The sequence below is a fragment of the Rhipicephalus sanguineus genome, chromosome 3 (genome assembly GCF_013339695.2).
Source record: "Rhipicephalus sanguineus isolate Rsan-2018 chromosome 3, BIME_Rsan_1.4, whole genome shotgun sequence".
In the NCBI taxonomy this organism is placed as follows: domain Eukaryota; kingdom Metazoa; phylum Arthropoda; class Arachnida; order Ixodida; family Ixodidae; genus Rhipicephalus; species Rhipicephalus sanguineus.
Genome location: NC_051178.1, coordinates 42,964,119 through 42,983,997, shown reverse-complemented (window position 1 = coordinate 42,983,997; position 19,879 = coordinate 42,964,119). Strand labels below are relative to the sequence as shown.

Below are 19,879 nucleotides of genomic sequence, written 5' to 3'. Positions count from 1 at the left end.
CGCGATGACTTTCCGCAAATACAGTGCAACCTCTGGAAACTGGTTGGCATACAACTCCCATCAGGTCTACCGAGCACCTTACAGACCGCCCAGTACCACATGTAGGAATATGCTCCCTGCCCGCACGTCAGAGAAGAGGAGTCCTAGTGGCGCCTAGGCCAAAGTAAGGGCGTGTTTATTTAGAGGAGGTGTGAAGAATCATGCGGGAGGACTGATTGTATAATTTACATTCATGTTGATCATCTGACGGTGTTACACTACACTTCTCACTTCACGTTTACGTTTGCTTATGGACCTTCATTTAGTAAAAACTGCCGTGAAGCTTCGGCACAATTCGCGAAATCTGTAGTGGAAGAAACATCAGTAACTTACGCGTGTCGAAAATTAAAAAAATGGCAATCGGGTGCGTCGCAGGTTAGCTTCACATGTTTCAACACGTGCGTTCGATCTGCGTAACCTATGTTTTTTCTGACAATGCCGTGTTCTTAATGGCAAATGACCTATCCCTGGCGTCCCTGGCGTGAACCATGCAGGAACATGCAACCTGGTACACAGTATACTACGGATCTGCCGTGTGGAATGAGCAGAAGCCGACGGGTGTGGTGCGTGCCGTGCGCCATCCGAAATGCCGGTCATTTGGGCGAGGCAGGAGGCTCGTGAATGACGTGGCCGTCATGGAGATTGAGCAAGACTTTCCAGCCATGCTGGACGCCGTTTCCTTACCGAAAGATCTGGGCAACATTACGGGACACGTGGTTGAGACGGCCGGTTGGGGTAACACCGACGAGGAACGTGAGTGTTACTCAGGACGTGTAAGGAACATTCAGGAAGGTTAGACGGCCGTCTTCCAGATAATAGATGTATATGCGCTGCGTCTCTGCAGTGATTAGTTCGCAAAAAGCAGGCGTATGTAGCCCTGAAAGTACATTCTTTTGTCTTTAAAGAATGTTGAGAAATTTGCACTGCGTAAAGTCTGTTTTATCCGCAAACAATATCTATGGTTCAAGAGCATACGTATTATCTGTCTTTAAAGCTCTGCGACGGCTCCTCAGCTTCCAGTAACGGTATGCATACCTGCCAAGTCTCCGGATTACCCGGGAGACTCCCGGATTTTGACATTTCTCCCGGTTGTACGGGTCATAAGAAAATCTCCCGGAAATCCAGTTTTGCCCCGCGCGTCCAGTGCATTGCGCGCCCCGTGCGTCACGGTGACGCGAGGTGGGACGTTTCGCGTACAGATGCGCTACACGCAATTTAAAAATTGATCCTAAATGTGTTATAGGTTATATCAGCCGTTAATATTTCGTAGATGATGCGTTTGTGTACACAAAAATCTATCCCACAAGTTATCTCGCCTTCATAATTTTGTGTCACTACTGTTTTAAGTGGAGAGCCGATCACTTAAAAGGGTAGCCGTTACCGATGTCTGTCGAGATAGCGTGTTCGCCAGCGCTCGCGACCGTCCCCGTCTCAACGGCGCCCCTTATGGTCCCTTGCCCGACGAAATAACTGGTAAGCAAGCGACGACAGGCCTCCCACGCGGAGCGATGTTATCGCATGTGCCCTTCGCGCGACGGTGACGGCCGGGTCTTTTCATCTGTGCTTCAAGCGCGTTCGTCCTTAGAGCTAGCACGCTTTTACTCGCACGTGAAACGACGATGCGTAAGCGATGTTATCGGTTTGGACTCTGTACAGATCAGCGGCGACCGCAAAATCCCGCTGACAGTGTCCATATAATTGCTATCGCAGTACCCTCCCTCCCCCCCCCCGCTGTCGGCATACTTCATACCCCCCCCAACCCGTTGAGTAGATCTCCCGGATTCCGTTTCTGCAAACTTGGCAGGTATGGGTATGGCACTTAGCTAAAGTGCGCAAGTTCTTCGTACCAGCGAACAAGGTTACCAAAGGATCTTAGGTTTCACGAAAGAATGCAACGTCTATTTATGCAATCTACTGTGCGCGGAAGGGATCGTTTGCATGCTTTTTTGCTAGATGGCGCCACCATATCAATATCAATACTCGAGAGTGCGCGAGTGTGTGCTTGCGGCCGATTGCGCCGGTTTGCGCGTCGTGTCAAAGCCCCTGGAACTTCGTTTACGTCGTGTATATCGTAGTTGTCAGTGTCCCGTCGTGTGCGTTTTCTGTGGCCGCGTACCAACAACTCGACTTCATGTGACAGCGTTTTTCTTTCAAGCTGAAAACTTCAGTGCATGCTAGAACAGACGGCAACAAATAGTAGATTAACGTCCAAAACTACGATATGATTATGAGGGACGCCGTAGTGGAGGGCTCCGAAAAGTTCCACCACCTGTCGTTCTTTGACGTGCACCTAAATCTAAGTACACGGGCCTCAAACATTTTCGCCTCCACCTAAAATGCAGCAGCCGCGGCCGGGATTCGATCCCGCGCCCTTCAGGTCAGCGGTCGAGCACCATAGTCACTAGACCACCGTGGCGGGAGGACGGCAAAGAAGAGATGAGACAAGTACTGCAAGTTATGTACTAACTAGGCGCGACCGCAGTTTTAGATGTGAAGCAGCTTTTGCTCGGGGCTGTGTCCGTCGTCGGTGGTGGCGTCCGCGCTCCCCTGCGCATGCGCCTGCTCTCTCTCCCACTCTCCTCCTTTACGCAGGTGTTCGGTCGCCGTCTCTCTCCCCGCGCTGCAGCTGCGGCGCAGCCTCTCCCCACGTGATGCAGCCCGCCGCAGCCAAATACAGCCTGTAACCACTCTCTCATCTCCCTCCACCATTTAATGTTTATATAAGCGCGTGCGCTCGGTCGGCTTCCGTCATTCTCGCTTCGCTCCCGTTCAGATGAGTTGTAACGTCAACGTCGGCGCCACTCGTTCGCTCGGCGCTAACGGAAAGCAACGCACAAACACAACGTAATGATAACACAAACACTAAATACAAACATCACACACTAACGGAAACGCCGAGTGAACGAAACGGAAACTTGGTGTGCGCCCCCAATACTGCTTCGTATCCCCTCTTGTTTCCCTTGAGTAAGAGATGGTGTAATTTTTTTTAGTCTTTTTATCGGCGATAAAACTGCGCGTGCCGTGTAACTTTAGTTTTGATTGAAGCTTCCGGGTGACGTCTCACCCACAGTCGCCGCTGCATGCTGCAATCGACATTTTTCTGCTTTGTGGCTCTCTGCGCTGAAGTACGGCAGCAATGAGCTGAAAAAGAATGTGGATACAGCTGTCTCGTCATCGCAAGTCGAAGCACCGCGTGACCATATCCTACGCTCTTTGCTTCGAGCTGCGAACCCGTAGAGTGACCCTTGTGTCAGCGATCGGAGAAAGTCTATTCGTTTTGCATTACTGGTAGGGCGTACCTAGTAAAAACCATGTACAAACAGGTGGACGTTTTAACTGTTATCAATCGGGCCTGCTGCACAGACAACGCTACACTAACACACGGCTTCGCGCATCAAAACACAGCAGATGATTTCTGACAGCGCCAACAGCGCGTAGCTTAGGTTGGTAGGTTAAAACTGATTACTACCGTCCGATATAGCGGGCGTCTCAGGACCTGGCAACGTTCGTTTTGTTCCGTCATGGCGGAACCCATGTGGTTATAGTATAGTGTACTAAATTATGGGGTAGTGTGTTCAGAGGAGTGATGGCTGCCGCAGTCGATATCGAAAGCCGACGAGATGGCGCCACTACAGCATGGGCTGTCGCATCGTGCACCGTTTCCGATGCGCTTCGGTGCCTTGCATACGTCGGGCTTGATAATCTGATTTTTTTTATTGCTAACACGTCAGTCGAAAGCATATTTCTGAATGGCTGTGGCTGTACATGCATACGAACCAAAACGAAATGCAATAAGGCTCCCAGGCAGGCTCCTAAAGGAAAAGCAGCGACTAGCAGATAACAACGAAAGTGTGAAAGCTGCGAAAGCAAAACTCCGTGCAGTTTATCTGCAACTCGGTCGATAAAAAGAAATATTTAGGGAGATGGATGGAAGAAAGGAGAATTTATGAACCCTAATTATCCTTGTTAAAATTCTGCTATAATGGATCGGAGCCCTGCACCCTGCCACGACTTTGATTGCCTTCGTTACGCGCGCGGCACCGTTCTTGGTTCTTGTCGAAGGTTGCATTGTGCAATAGTAGTATGTGGTTTTAGGTGCCAAAACCAAGATGTTTGTGAGGCACGCCGTAGTGAGACTCCAGAATAATTTTTACCACATGGTGTGCTTAGTTGCATGTGTATATAAACACGCAAAAGACACGAACGAACAAACATAATGGGTGGTTAAGCCCCCCCCCCCTCAAAAAAACATGGTGATCCCTCCATTATAGGGGTCGGTATCGCACGAAAGTAGAACGTGTCTTTATAGAAGTAGGTGGATGTTTACAGTACATTCATACAACTTGCACAATGTCTATTGGTGTTTGGCAGCTGTAGCACCGTTTAACGTGGATGCACCCACGTTGGCGCTTGGTAGCACATCTTCATCTCGATGACGAACGTCCATGGTCAATGATTAAACAAACCTTTGTGGTAGCTGTAGTAGTTAACGGTGAGAGCGTAATCAAAGAAAGTGGTGTGACAGCCAGAAGAGCGTCGCTGACTGGACGCAGAACTTGAGCATGCATCCCGCCGCATGTTAGAGATCTTGAACACCATGGTGGGACTACAGGGAAACGCAATGCGCGTATGGCCTGTTCTCTAGCACGGCCGCGATTTTTGTCGGGGCGAGCGCAAGCGGGGAACGCGGTGTTACAGCCAGGCGATGCAAGCGCGCGTCGTAAAGCTATGTTTATTATGGATTGATGCTATGAGCGAAGCCGAGACTTGCACTGACGTCGGCACCTGGCGGTGTGTTAGGCGTTCGCAGAATTGCACTTCTATCGAAAACGCGCCGAATGAATGAATGAATGAATGAATGAATGAATGAATGAATGAATGAAACCACGTTTATTCCACTTTGAAATGCGCCGAAGGCGCTGCGGTGGAAAAAAAGGGGGGGGGGTTTAGGGTAGAAGGAAGTGGTAGAGCTGCCTCCGCTTTATTAAAGGACGTTCTGGAGGCAGCTAAGTGGGGGCCGCTTGAATCTTGTGGCTGTCGCGGAGCCGATCGCCGACCGGTGGTGCCGCCGGGTCCTGGAGGAACAAGAGAGTGCTCCCCGCCAGAGCTCGATGGCCCGATCCGGAAGTGTGGGATCCGGACAGGCCCATGTCCGGAGAGAGGAAGGCCAGGGTCCCCGTTTATGGTGGCCAGGCACGAACCCGGGGTGGGATGTAGAGGGGGCATTCCCAACACAGGTGGTTGAGGTCCGAACGGCAGTTGCATGTGGAGCAGAGACCGGTTACGGTGGTGGTGTGCCACCCCTGTGAAATCGGTTAAAAGAAAGGAGTAAGGAGTGTTCCTGTCTGAATCTCCGAAGCAACACAGACTCTCGTCGTGTAAATACTTCGACGGAATCGACGGTATCGAGAGTGGATTGCCCACTGCTGTGAGGTAAGCGGCACGACGTTGTTTAGTAATATGCTTTTCTGCGATCGGATCTGCTAGCTCGGGTGTGGTAGCTAGAAGAGGAAATTGAGTATAAGAGGCTCTGGCTAGCGCGGTGGAGAGATGAGCAGGCGCTAATCTGTGAGCCTTTGTTTCCGGGGATACCACAATGTGCGGGGACCCAGAGGGTGGTGACATCGTGACCGCATTCGCGGAGTAGGCGCGCCTGGTGCCGGATCTTCTGCAGTACAGGGTCTGTATAAAGAACGTTAGCACATGCCCGATGGGCAGCCTGTGAGTGTGTGTACACACGATGATGAACGGGTTCAGTTTCAGATGCAGTTTCGAGGGCCCACTCCAAATAATCTAGGATGGCCACTAGCTCTGCTCGGGTGCTGTACATCGCTTCTGCTGATACATGATGGCGTCGGTTCTGATTTCCGTTTGTCTGGTCGTACCACGCAGTGGCATAACAAGTGTTACTGGTGCCGTCTGTAGGAAGTGCAGCGTCCGTGTATATAATGCGTTCAGTCAAAGGGAGGGAACTCGTAGCCTTAGCATGCCTCTTGGCGTAGGCGAGGCGCCGCACTCGCTGATGAGGATCCATATTGAGTGGAAGTGGCTTGCCATCGGTGAGTACCGTGATTTCCCATGGCGGCGTTTTGTTGGGCAAAATGGAAAGTGTATGGATGTCATACCCGAGGAGCATGAGTGTGTGTCGCCCCGTTGTTGCACGAAGCCTCGTCTCCTGTGTTTGGATGTGCACGTCGACGAGCTCGGACAGGTTGTTGAGCTTGCTACAGCTCTTGAGCGCATCGAGGTGTGTGTACCTTGGAAGTCCAGTAACAATGCGTTTGGCCTCGTTGAGTAACCGGTCGAGCGCGAGCATTTGCGTACGGTTGACCGGATGATACGGCAGTCCATACATGATACGAGAGACAGAAAAGCTTGAGCAACTGCCGCATTTCACGTTCGTTGACTCCACGAGTACGGTTAGAGATTCTGCGTAAAGCGTGCAGATTTGCTTGTCTTCGTAACGCGTTTGAACCAAGTGCTCGCTGTGCAATTCTCATCTAAGTGCATACCGAGTATTCGATAGTAGATTTCGCGTTATGGGTCCATTACCGATATAAAGTTTAAACGACCGCTTTTCTTCCTGTTTGACAAAGGTGGATCGGCCCATGAATGACGACGAACTCTGTTTTGTCTGGGGCGGTTTGTAAGCCTGTTTCCAGTGCGTAGTCGTGAATAATGTTGAGGGCTCTTTGTAAGACATCCTCATGCTCACCATGGATCCTTGATGTGTCCACACGTGACATCGTCGGCATACACCGCATGTTTCAGGCCCGATACGTCGGCAAGGCGTCTTGGTAGCTGGTGCATAGATATTAAACAGAGTGGGTGAGATCACCGAGCCCTGAGGAACACCTACGTGGTTCATTCGCACGGCACTGGCGTCTTGGCCAATTCGACTTGGTAGCTTCGCCCTTCTAGGAAACCCGCTATGAAGTTGTACATTTTCCCTCTAAGGCCAAGGGCACGTGCCTTGTTCATGATCGTACTGTGTGGGACGCCATCGAATGCCTTGCGTATGTCCACTCCGACAACAGCCCGTGGTGCACCGAATTAGGGTCGAGGACATCATCTTTTAGGCGAGGAGTATATCTTCAGTGGATAGCCCTGGGCGAAATCCGTACATTGTTGGGGCCAAAAGCTCGCGATCTTCAAGGTACCACATCAAGCGAGTGTAGACCATGCTCTCCATTACTTACAAACACACGAGGTTAAAGAGATCGGACGGAGTTGGATAAGGTATGCGGTGGTTTACCAGGCTTAGGAATGGGCTTGACCACCGAAAACTTCCATGTGGAGGGCAGAATCCCAGTATCCCAGATGCGGTTAACTCTTCCAGAAGAGCGCGTTTATGCTCAAGGGGCATATATCGTAGATAGCAACGCACACACCATCGGCTCCTGGAGTACTACGTGCATTAGCGTGCTGCAAGGCGTGCTCCAGCTCGAGCATGGTGAAGGGACTATTGAGTGGCTCGCTGTCTTCAGAACTTTCGTCTTCTGGTACGTGGTGTCTGTGGGGTGAGACGTCTGCGGGAAAAACAGTTGCGCGGCCTGTTCGGCGAGCTCCTGAGCGCTGATGCCTTCCCGGAGGGCCACACGAGCCGCGCCGTTGTAGGTCTTGCGCTGTCCGAGAAGAGAGCGCAGGATGGCCCAAACCTTTGATGTGTGGGTCTGCCCGTTGATGGATTCGCAAATTACCATCCAGCGGTCTGACGCGACGTAGTCGTATATTCCTCATGGTACGCTGTATTTTGCGCAACCGTGCTTTGTGGTGTGCAGCGTGGCCAGACCGTCTGTACTGGCGAGAATCCGTAGCCTTCTATTCCATAAGGTGAGGAGATGCTGTCGGGCTCTGGATGGTCAAAAGGAACCCTCAGGTTCTTCGTGGCTTTCCGCTTTGCTGCGCATAGCTGCGATACCAGGCGTCAGTGTTCTTGGCTGGAGGCTGCTGCTGCAGGAACTCGCGGTATTTGTCCCAGTGTGTGATGTGACTTAGCCGTGTAGTGGCGTTTGGCTTCTTCGTATTGGCGTAGCCTGTGCGAAATATCAGTATCGGAAAGTGGTCGCTTCCCATACAATCGTCCAGCACCTCCCATCGAAATAGCTGTGGACGGGTGCTCCAGGTAAGATCTGGTGACGTGTCTGCTTGGCGAGCTGTCTGTGCCAGCCTCGTGTGTGTTTGGGGCGTATTGAGAAGTGTCAGCCTGTACTCTGAGGCATCTTGCATGATGCGCCTGCCGCGCGGGCTACATTGTTTTATCCCCAGGCGACATGCTGAGAGAAGTCCCCGCAGAACAGTATGGTCTCTGTGGATAGAGCTTTTAAAGTGGAGATGAAGCTGAGATCAACCGGCGCCTTATTAGCTTTATTCCTTGTGTTTCGGGCACCATGCAGACGCAGAATGAGGAGTGTACGCTGTGATGAGACTTCCACCCGGCAACCGACAACGCTAAGAGTGGTGCTGCACCATGGTTGCGTATCTAATTGCACGTGTGTAGCTCCCGCCGCACGTACAATGCCGTCTTCGTGGGCGCAGCTAGGTCTTCAGACGGCGTAGCCGTCATAGCCCATTATTTTAAGCACGGGCCGTTGACTTCTTGAAGGGCAATGACTAACACTGGTGTTGTCTTGTTTGCTGGCGAACCGCGTGGTTATTTCAGCCCTCTTGTTACAAACGAACGGCAATTGCCTGCAGGAAGTCGCCCATGGAGATGATTTTGCAAAGCTAGCCATGTAAGGCTTCGTTGCATGAGTAGCAGTGGAGTTTGATGGTACCAAAGGAGTACGCATTACATGTGCTCCTGAGATCGTCGCCGAAGCTGTGCCAAGAGGGAGCATGCCGGAAAGCATGATACGCTCCATGATGGTGTGGACGCATTTTTCAATGGCCCGGCTAATGAGCTGTTCAACGTTTTCATGGATGGACTTCTCTATTTGTGCCATACGGTTTTCAAGACGCAATGTAAGTAGTCATTGGGAGGCGGAAGCCTCGTTGACTGAGCTGCATCCCTTCGAGGATGCTTCGGCTGTGCACCTGAGGCAGGTTGCGACAACGAGGACGCAAGTGTTGAGCATGAGGGATGCGGTTCTCCATTGCTACCACCATTAGTTAGGTGCGCCTTTGCTTGTGTGGCTACATCCGCGAAGGTGATTCCCCTGCCCACTTCTGACTGTGCAGCTGGACGTGCCGGTGGCCCGGTGTAGAAACTCTGGCGTGTTGGCTTGAGGATGGTTCTAGGAGAACCTTGTTCTGTCTCGGGATTGCGGCGCTGATGCCCCTGCGCTTCTCTTTTATTGCGTTGCCTTTTGGCAGCCGGCTTGCGTTTCTGTTCAATTTTCTTATTTATTTCTCGTCTTTTTGGACAGTTTGTAGCTGTGGCCAAGTGAGAACCACCACAGCTGCGGCACTTCGGTTCTGCGTTTGGGCAGTGTGTGCCCTCTTCGTGTTGCCGCAGACCACATGTAGAGCATCTTGCTGTCATAGTATTGGGGCATTGCTCCTTGTGATGCCCGATCTTGTGGCAGATATCACAAACGGACACTCGTGCCCGGTACGGAAAAACACGGATAGTAAATGACCGCAGGCCGACCTTATAGGGTAAGCTGTTACCTTCAAATATGACCATGGCAGTGCCTTTGTGACCGATTGGCCGTGCCTGTAGGATTTTGCACTTGCGGCAGTGCAATGATTTCATTAGTTGCTCGGAAGTCATGTCTCCCGCGTTTCGAATAATGTCTCTGATTTGATCCTGACTAACCGCTTCGTATGCGTGAAAGGGCACGTTTTTTCCGCTGAGTGGCAGAGATGCTATCGCACGAAGGGCGTTGCGCACCTCGGGTTCAGCCGCGTCGACAGCTAGCTGGTTGCTACGGCCTAAATAGCGAACCGTGAACTCCGGCAGTGGGTCTTCCTCAGAGAGATCGAGATGAGCCGAAATGTGGCGCGTTATGACTGTCTAATCGTATGGACTGCTCATCCATGATGCGGCACGGCTGCTTAGGCCGAAGTATGACGGTGTGCGGATATTTGAGCGGGGAGCCTGAGCTCGGCGTCGGTGCGACCGTCGCACGGTTTTGCTGTTTACGTCGATAGCTGACTGGTAGCCAACTGCCACCTTCGTCCTGGTGACGAGTGGAAGCCGGGAGCATGTGACTTGCGCGTCTCGCGTGGGAAAAATCCCCGGGCACGTTAGTGTACTCTCGTTCGGGCGTCGGCAAGAGCGAGCCTCGCGCGCGCTTTTCTCCATTTGGCGCGGTAGAGATAATGCGAGCTTGACGAGAAGCATTGTCAGACTTGCCTTCAATGTTATTCTGTTCCTCGAGCTCCCAGAGTGGGGCGAATGGGTTGGTGTCCGGTAGCAGCAGCACCCTTGAAGGCATGACAACGGCGGCCGAGTTCCTCGTTGAAGTCGGCGGCTCGACCGAGGCAGTCAGGTTGTCTGGAGCATGTAGTACGTCCATATCCTCGAGTAGTGGCACGTCAGTTGGAAGCACGGACGACTGCAGAGGGGCCATGAAAGCACGAAACTTGGACGCGGTTAATACTAGCAGCAATGGCCGCCGATGGCAAGGCGAGCGGCGGTGCCGCCGACGAGCTCAAAAAACAGCGTCCCAGATAACAGTCGCTGCAGACGGGAGATAACGTGCAGACCAGCAGCGAGCCCAGCAACAGCTGTGGTGATGGCTTGACAGCTAAGCGCCGGCCAAGTAGTCGATATCGACGGAGCGCGCTCGAAACGTGTCCGCTCACATCGGACGCTGGCGAGCGAATCCTCGCGCCGAATGGGACCCACGCGTAGCAACGACGCGTTGCAGGAACTCATTTTCTATTACTTCACTTTAAAGGGACACTAAAGGCAAATAACAATTTATGTCAGAGTGAAAGCCCAATGTATGACAACTTCTAAAACGGCAATATTATCAACAGCAGTGCCCTACTTACCGAGAAAATAAGCTAAATGTATCACATGATGAGCGCCACGAGTGGGACATTTTCGAAGTGATCCCGATGACGTAGGGAAGTCGGCCTACAATAAATCACAAGTAATCAAACTAGCAGCAGTAAAAAAAGAACATTCCGAGCATCAAAAGACGTAATAAATGCTGTTTGTTCGTTTCCGCTTGATTCATGGAAAACAAAACCTCCGTGGCGTTGCCATGGGGAACGGCGCGCGTGGTTCAAAAGTTCCGTTTTCGCCGAACTGTGCCTCGCCCGTCTCAGTGGTAGTTTCGGGATCGCGTACTGCCGTGCGTGTTTTGCGCTCTCGTGAAAGTCGCTCTGACAGAAAGCTCGACAAAATGCCGCATGCGTGTGATATTGCCGGATGCCCGAATGGTGCACAACGCCAGTGCTGCAGCAAGGAAACCGGTGTGTCTTTTCACTGGGTGCCGCGGAATGAACCCTTTCGGTCGAAGTAACGTGTCATGCTATTGCGCCAGTGTGCTAAACAGTCAAAACCTCTGCGTGTGTGCTCGCTGCACTTTCGTACTGAGGATTACGAGACCAACCGCAACTTGGTGACGGCTTTGAATGTGCCCATCCGGGCAAGTCTTTGCCGCAGCGCCGTTTGCTACTGTGGGTCCCGCTACTTCCGCTCGGCTGCTACTAGTGTCGGCGGCCGCGCAGTAAAAGCGGGCAACGTTGGGCACGGCAGCAGTGGCGTATGAGAGTCGTATTTTCAGGCGGGAGTTTGAAGCGCGCTAACGCGATGCGGACCACTAAAAACGTGATTTATTTCAAAATAAGCACTTCCTTGGCACAAAAGCAGCGCTACGAGGTTTCTGGACCGCTATTTCAACAATCAACGTCGACTTAATATTTGCCTTTAGTGTCCCTTTAATGATCCCAGACGGTGACATCACCCCGCCGATCCAGACTACTGCGAGTGGAAAGTGTGAACTATAAAAGGCGCGTTTGTAAAGCCGCCAGAGAGTGTGACCGTGGCGCAGTTTTTTTTCTTTATTGCCTGCTTTTGACAAGAAACAAACCCAAGAAGAAACGCTATTTACAACACAAACACACACACAAAAAAGACTGTGGCGCAGTGGACAGCGTGCCCGGCATCTGTTGTCGCCGGCCGAGAGGTCGTGGGTAGGCGCGTTGATGGCACACTTTTTTTTTCTGCCATTTGATCGTGCACATCTTTTGACGTCATTTCGATGACGAAAATGCGTCACTGAAGTCTTGGTGGACCGGGGCATAAAACACTTTCGTGTTAAAAGAATACTGGTCACGCCCCTGGAGATCATCCCTACGCTCGGCGCGACTGCAGAGACGGAGTGACGAAGTTGCGTACATGTGGCAAACGCGCGTCTGTACTAAAGCACGCTGTGGACGCTTCTCGCCATCTATGCTGGTGCTAAGCGCAGGTTTCTAACTTCTCGGGTTTGATGTGCCAAAAGCACGAATGATTATGAGGCCGCTGAGGAGGGCTCCGGAAACTTTGACGATCTGGTGTTCTTTAACGCGCATACACTGACATCGCATCGTTCACGGGCCTCTAGCATTTCGCGCCCATCGGAATGCTGCCGCGGTGGTCGGTATGATGCACTGGCAAAAGGAAACTACGATGGGCACCTCTGCCGAGCTTAAGAAGAAACTTAATTTACAGATTTATGTGCCCACTGTATTGAACGGAAACACTGACCTTAAATTCGTGATGATTGCGAATAGTTATCAATTCATGATCAAATGGTCGCAGTGGTACCTCTATGATCACCGATTCATTGTTGCGTGCAGCTTTTCCTTTTTTTTTTCAGTTTGCCTCTCGCGACTGGTTGACACCCTTGACGAGAACAAGAAGTCTTGTTAGTATACACAACTTTACTGCTGCTGCCGTGCGTAGGTCTGCATGGTGGCTGCAGCACAGCGTACAGTTAAAGTGTGTTCTTGAAAGCCACATCGTGTACATCAACAACGCTCTTCCTTCACAGCTCTTGCTTGCTGAAAAAAAGAAATATGCCCTCTAGTTTCTTTACAACGTGAAATAATGCCTCAGGCGGGTGGGGAAGCCACGTCTCTCGCAAACCTTTGTGAACTAAAAATTTACACAAAACACACTGCTTTGCACCAGGTGAAAAATAGTCCTGTTGCCGCCGACGACTTGGCATCGCTTCACTGTCAGATGGCCAGCAGGAATTATTGCATCAGAGAGAAAAGGCGAGAAAATCTTTTGTTGATCGGGCGCTAACACACGCAGCAGTCACTGCACAGCAGCCGAGAAAGTAGAGCTACACTGACTACCCCACCAGCCCATGCTGCGGCAGCGCCGCCTTAAGGATAAGGTATCTTCCACGCGCTGCTTCACGCCATGCATGGCGGGGGGCGCCTGGACACACTACCCCATATTCTATTACACTATAGTTGGGTGATTCCACGTAAGATCGAACAAACGATGGCTGGTCGACCTCTCAAATTTATCTCAAAATTTTGTATATTATTGCCTGATGAGTGGAAAGAAGAGATCCGCAATTTGTTTTGCCGCCAAAAATTTTTTCGAACCACAGGAAATCAATAATGACGAAGAGGTGGAGTGGAGCGCTCATCCGCTCTGCTGTTTTGGCCAACTTTCGTTATGAATTGCACAAAATATGTTAAAGTTAGGTAGCTGAAATTTATTTACCTAAATATATGCATGTTTTTGCTTCTGCTCAGGTATTTTTAGTTTTTATGTGTAGTGTAGATGTTTTTATAAAAAACCTCAAAAATGGCCCCAGCGGCAAAATTTTCTTTACTTTGAAGGTCTTTATCTCAAAAATGCCTTGTAGCAGAGCTACAAAAATTCCGCATTACGTTCTTCGCATGAGTATCTACCAAACTGCCTAATCTTGTATTTATATAACTTTTCGGTAAAGAGATATGATCGGGCTAAGTTGAAGAAAACACCGAACAATGAAAACTTCTGACGACAATTAAAAAAACCCCATTTTTAAATTTCTTAAACTTTGTCCACTTATTCTCCTCCACATCAGCTTTCATAATCATTAAAAACATGTTGCATAATGTCGTTGCACTAATAGTTACGGCCCCTCCAATGAGACCCTTAGGCAAGGATGGGCAATTCCGACTTCTTGCCCAGCAAGTGTATAAAATGCAGGCAGGATTGAATTTCTATTTATTAAAGGTCAGCAGGCACCTAAAAAGGTGTCGCCGGCACTGAAGACGTTAATTTTGAAATTATTTGGTCACTGCAGCGGCCACGAGCGCGGAGCTACCGAGTAGGCGCGCGCGCACCCGAGATGCTCGTTGTAAGAGACGGCGCAGTGAGAGCTCGTTCTCGCGTCCTCAGACCGATTGAGTTCGAAACAGCAACACCTCTCGGGTGACTTCAGCGCACGTGCACTGGAGCTTCGCTATTCTATCCACCCTCTGTTTGCATCTCAGCTAGGCGCTGATAACACGGCGGAGATGGAAGCAAGATGAAAACTCTATAAGGGAGCTATGAGCGCTCGCTTCACGCACGCTGCTGCCACAGAAACTGCGCTGCGCCAGTTGCGATCAGTGGAAAGCATGAACGTGGCGCTCCAGTGGCAAAGCAAAATATAAATTCTCAAAGGAAAGAAAAGCAAAACTATCGGTAACCGGATGCGCTTGTCTATATTAGATGTTGGCAGCAGACGGCGTGAACTGGCCGCGCGTTCGGTGCGCTGTTCACACTTCATTCGGCGCGGATAGTTCTTGTGCTTTGCTCTTACTCTACTCCTCCTGTGCGTCTCATGACGAGAAAGTATAGCTCTGAATGAGTCTATTGTGGAGACTACCTTTCGAAGCACAAGAAGCTTAAAGGAGTACTCACACGAATTTTAAAAAAATTCGGATTGTTGCTCTAAATAAAATACTGGTGTCGAGAAACGTAAAACGACTATTGCGGTGCCTGGGAATGCATCCTATATATTTTAATTAGCGCCACCTTAAAAAGACACTTTCGGTTTCGATATCGAGGGGGTGGTTTCTCAGTGTCGTTTCATAGCAGTGTGACGTCACGGAGATACAGAAATTCGCGACGTACTAGCGGAAATCCGTCATCTGCTCGTGGTGCAATAGACAACGATGAGTAAATTGTCGTCCAGTGACCCTAACAGTGATTTCTACGATTTAGGCTGCATGCAGGACGCAGAACTCGCGAACTCGGAGGAACTGTCTTGACTTGTCGGGATAATGTCCTTGCAGTGTGGCTGGCTTGCAAATGCTCAGCGACGAAAACTTCAAAGTCAAATTAAAATATTTTATACGTGTTCTCCGACTCCAGTGTGTGGACAGCGTGGACACTGCATACCAACGAAGCAAAAAATGTCCCTTTTGCGATGGCTCAAAATCGTGTCAGTACTCCTTTAATTATTACAAAGAAGCCAAAATTTCGCAGAGTTACCGATCTAGACATGAATGCTTTGAAGGAACGTTTAACGCCCGAAAGATCAGTGACTGTCAGTGAGACGGACTACTTGTGCTACGCGTGCTTTTGCTACCACTGCAATGAAAGATCTTCACGAAACGCACAGTTTAACGATGACATTCTTATGCCCTCTGAAAAAGAAATCGACGCAATTAACCAGATCAATGCGACTACCGGTGCACGTGCGTTCAAGTCACCAGAGAGGTGTTGCTGTTTCGAACTCAATCGGTCTGAGGACGCGAAAACGAGCTCTCACTGCGCCGTCTCTTACAACGAGCATCTCGGGTGCGCGCGCGCTGATCGGTAGCACCGCGCTCGTGGCCGCTGCAGTGACCAAATTTTCAAAATTACCGTCTTCAGTGCCGGCGACACCTTTTTAGGTACCTGCTGGCCTTTTAATAAAAAGAAATTCAATCCTGCCTGCATTTTATACACTTGCTGGGCAAGAAGTCGGAATTGCCCATCCTTGCCTAAGGGTCTCATTGGAGGGGCCGTAACTATTAGTGCAACGACATTATGCAACATGTTTTTAATGATTGTGAAAGCTGATGTGAAGGAGAATAAGTGGACAAAGTTTAAGAAATTTAAAAAATGGGGTTTTTTTTTTAATTGTCGTCAGAAGTTTCCATTGTTCGGTGTTTTCTTGAAATTAGCCCGATCATATCTGTTTACTGAAAAGTTATATAAATACAAGATTTGGCAGTTTGGTAGATAAGCATGCGAAGAACGTAATGCAGAATTTTGTCGCTCTGCTACAAGGCATTTTGAGATAAAGACCTTCAAAGTAAAGAAAATTTTGCCGATTGGGCCATTTTTGAGGTTTTTTATAAAAACATCTACACTACACAAAAAACTAAAATACCTGAGCAGAAGCAAAAACATGCATATATTTAGGTAAATAAATTTCAGCTACCTAACTTTAATATATTTTGTGCAATTCATAACGAAAGTTGGCCAAAACAGCAGAGCGGATGAGCGCTCCACTCCACCTCTTCGTCATTATTGATTTCCTGTGGTTCGAAAAAATTTTTGGCGGCAAAACAAATTGCGGATCTCTTCTTTCCACTCATCAGGCAATAATATATAAATTTTGAAATAAATTTGAGAGGTCGACCAGCCATCGTTTGTTCGATCTTACGTGGAATCACCCAGTTATAGGTCTCCATGCATGGGCCCTATGGGAAGCTTTTCCTCTAGAGTCAGTATTAACTCTATGCGCCGGGTAGTGCGAACAGTAATTATCATCATTATGAACCGGTACACGCTCGTTTCGTCCTCTTCAACTTCTGCGTCGCTCTCACAATACGTACGCCGACTTGTCCGGCGTGGAATACAATCAATATGATGGGCGAGTCTGTTACGTGACTAAAAATGACGTAACATCACGTACCAACTAGTCACCAGAATGAAATCGCGTAACATCACGTAACAACCAGTCACACGACTAAAAATAACATAACATCACGTAATAACTGGCAGCGTGACTAAAATCACGTAACACCACGTAATAACCAGCCACGTGACTAAAAATCCCGCAACATTTAGTCACATGACTAAAATCACGTAACGTCACGTAACATTGTCAGGTGACCGAAAATTACGTAACATCATGTAGCTAGTCACGTGACTAGAATCATGTAACATCACCTAACTACTCGAGCGACTCAAAAATCACGTAAATCACGCCACACCTAGTCCCACGGCTAAAAATCACGTAACATTTAGTAACGTGACTAAAATCTCGCACATCGCGTAATATCTAATCATGTGACATGTTCCCGTCAAACACCACGTAACAACTAGTCACATGACTAAAATCAACATCACGTAACACGTAGTCACGTGAGATCTTTAGCCAAGTCTAGCCATACATAGCACTACTAAAAAGCTTAGCATCTCTAGCAAAAGCTTGGCATTACTAGCAAAACTTAGCTAGGTCGCAACACTAGCTCCGCTGATGGTTCCAGCCTTGCGCCACCAGTGCAAGCTGTGCGCTTTTGTTTTAAAATGACTAAGTCCGGACAGTGTCCGGTGCTTTCAATTTGTCCGGTGTCATTATTTGCGCAGAATTGAACAATGAGAGCTGAGTAGCTTTGCATTGTCGGACGTCAGGATGCAATGGCGGCCTCCCCTCATAACGCTTCACAAAGAGAAGAGTTATGAGAACTGTTTCCTGATCAACAATTCCCCGGTTTTTGACGCAGAGGAGGCACGGCTGAACCACAGTGATCACCTTCAGCGCGTGACCCTCAGGTTGCGTAGTGCCGAGCGCTGCAAGGAAGCCTATCCGACTGCTAATATGCAGGACCAGGTGTGTGCGACCGCCAAAGACGGCCAGCCTCACTTGGTGAGACGCTCCGCTTCTATTATATACAATGCTTCTTTCGGAGCTGTTTAGGCGCTTTCTTTCTAGACAACTCCCACAGGACATCTTGCGTAGATTTTTTATTCGCTTGCTTTTTTAGTCTTCTGTTGTTATTTATGATATTCTTATTTTTTTTCCCTTTACCGTTCTTATATTAGGCATCCAGCTATAGCGTATGACAACTCCCACATGCTTTCTCCCCGCGATTTTTCTCATGATTGTACACTAAAGTCTGATAAATACATGAAACTCAACAAGATTGTATTAATTTATTTCGACGCTGATTCTAGAGCTAGAACAGAGGAAGATGGCAAGGAAAACCTATGCACTTTTGAGAATTGTGAGCTCGTTCATTGCACATAGCGGGGAGGGCTTCAGCCAACTACTAGGAGGCGGGGGCGGAAAGACACAAGACACACCAGAGTCGCTGGTCCCGCGGCGTGTCTTTCTCTCCTCGTCGATGTAGTTGGCTGAAGCTAACTACTTTGTATTTGTTCCTGACCACTGTCGGATTCTCCTGGATTTTTTCTCAGCCTTCGTGGCCGTGAGCAGTTTTACTACATTTATAGGTTTCTGAGAAATCAATCCTGAGTTGACATTTGTGTTATTTTCGCCTTCATCAACCTCGTCCTTAAGCTATAGCGCTAAAGCTTCCATTAATAATAAAATTCCTGCACATGTTTCAGATTTACACTGCAAAAGAACATTTTCATAACTGTGCACTGTCTGCAGAGCAAAAACATTCTAAACTATACTGTAACACGATTTACATACGCAAAGTTTTCCACTTCGTGAGACGTTAGTGGACGCACGTGTCACTGCAAAATTTCTTCTAACGTTTGTTCTGAAGCTTATACGCTGCACTACGATTCCTTCAGTTGTAACTTCTGAGATCAGCAAGGAAGATATATGCTGTTGCCAATTGAGCTCAAAGTAATATGTTCTTTATTGCGTGGGAAGCCGGCTTTGACGCATTCTCAGTAACAACTCAAATTGTAATACAAATATATGGTCTAATATTCACATAAAGCTCAGTGCATTTAATACACATCCTTATCTGCTCAGATAAAGATCCTTGCAACACGTGGAGTGGCTGGAGCCAACGCTTCGACTAGCAGCCTTGTCTTCTTCAAGACTGCAACTGCTTGTCTAAACGTTGCGTGCCACAATTTAAAGGATCTACTCTACTCTAACGTTGACCCTGGCAACAACCCGTGTTCGAGGGATTTTTCATCACGAAGTATTGCCCTGAACTACATTATTTCGATGCTTATCCGCTGCCGTTTTTCTTACAGGGAGCCGCAAATATTTTATATTTAAAGAAACAGAGCACTTTTGTTCTTTATACAAAACTTCGAGCGTTTAACTTGCTCCCTCTGGGCAGCCTAACTGCTATGGACACACTGGTGGAGCTAAACAGTTAGGCAAACAGTCGAACGCTGACTGCTCGCAGGACGACTTCGGTGCTCCTCTGCTGCTTACCACCGATGACTGGTACGTGATCGGGGTGTTTTCTTGGTTCCGCCTCAGGGACTTCCCAACCTCGCCCTTCGTCTTCGCCAGCACAGCTCATCACATCCAGTGGATACAGAGTGTCATTGGCAAGAGCAGCGGAGCCGAAAACCTATAACATGGAAGAGGAGCGCGTTGCTAGAAGCACACGTGATTGACTTTGTGGCTTCGTTTCTCTACTTCAAATAATACAACTGTTTTATTTGAACACTGTGTCACTGGTCCAGGTGATGATATTACCAGGGCCTATAAACGAAGCACAGCAAAGGTGTCATTTGATTATTAGCGGCAACTGATATGTTTATTACTTCAGGATGCACACGTCATTCAAGCATACAATATATGTGGCATATTTTTGCTAAAGGAGCCAAGCATACTTAAGGTGAAACTGTGAAAAACTTTTTCACTATTGACAATATTGTATGGCCTGCTCGAACAATTTCCTGGCAGTGTGCTCCTTTTCCATAAATGCTTCAAACCCACATTGCGACTAAAATGTATATAGCTCACCATAGTAGGTATTCAGGAGTAAAATTTAGATTTGGCTCTTATACAATGAAACATTTCAT

The 19,879-nt window shown here is 48.9% G+C and overlaps 1 protein-coding gene across 1 annotated transcript; it reads left to right on the top strand.

Annotated features, from left to right (window-relative positions):
• Window positions 1-582: 582 nt before the first annotated feature.
• LOC125757595 (chymotrypsinogen B2-like) lies at window positions 583-19,450 on the top strand. Its single transcript, XM_049413188.1, has 3 exons — window positions 583-792; window positions 17,638-17,780; window positions 19,252-19,450. Exons 1-3 carry the CDS (start codon window positions 675-677, stop codon window positions 19,426-19,428), a joined length of 438 nt encoding a protein of 145 aa, XP_049269145.1. The 5' UTR covers window positions 583-674; the 3' UTR covers window positions 19,429-19,450.
• Window positions 19,451-19,879: the final 429 nt, after the last annotated feature.

What these genes read in the sequence shown, in the direction of transcription:
- LOC125757595 (XM_049413188.1), top strand. Translation starts at nt 675, where the DNA reads ATGGAGATTGAGCAAGACTTTCCAGCCATGCTGGACGCCGTTTCCTTA. An exon ending in GGGTAACACCGACGAGGAAC is followed by an intron (nt 793 to 17,637) that starts GTGAGTGTTACT and finishes TTTTTGACGCAG; the next exon opens with AGGAGGCACGGCTGAACCAC. An exon ending in AAGACGGCCAGCCTCACTTG is followed by an intron (nt 17,781 to 19,251) that starts GTGAGACGCTCC and finishes GACTGCTCGCAG; the next exon opens with GACGACTTCGGTGCTCCTCT.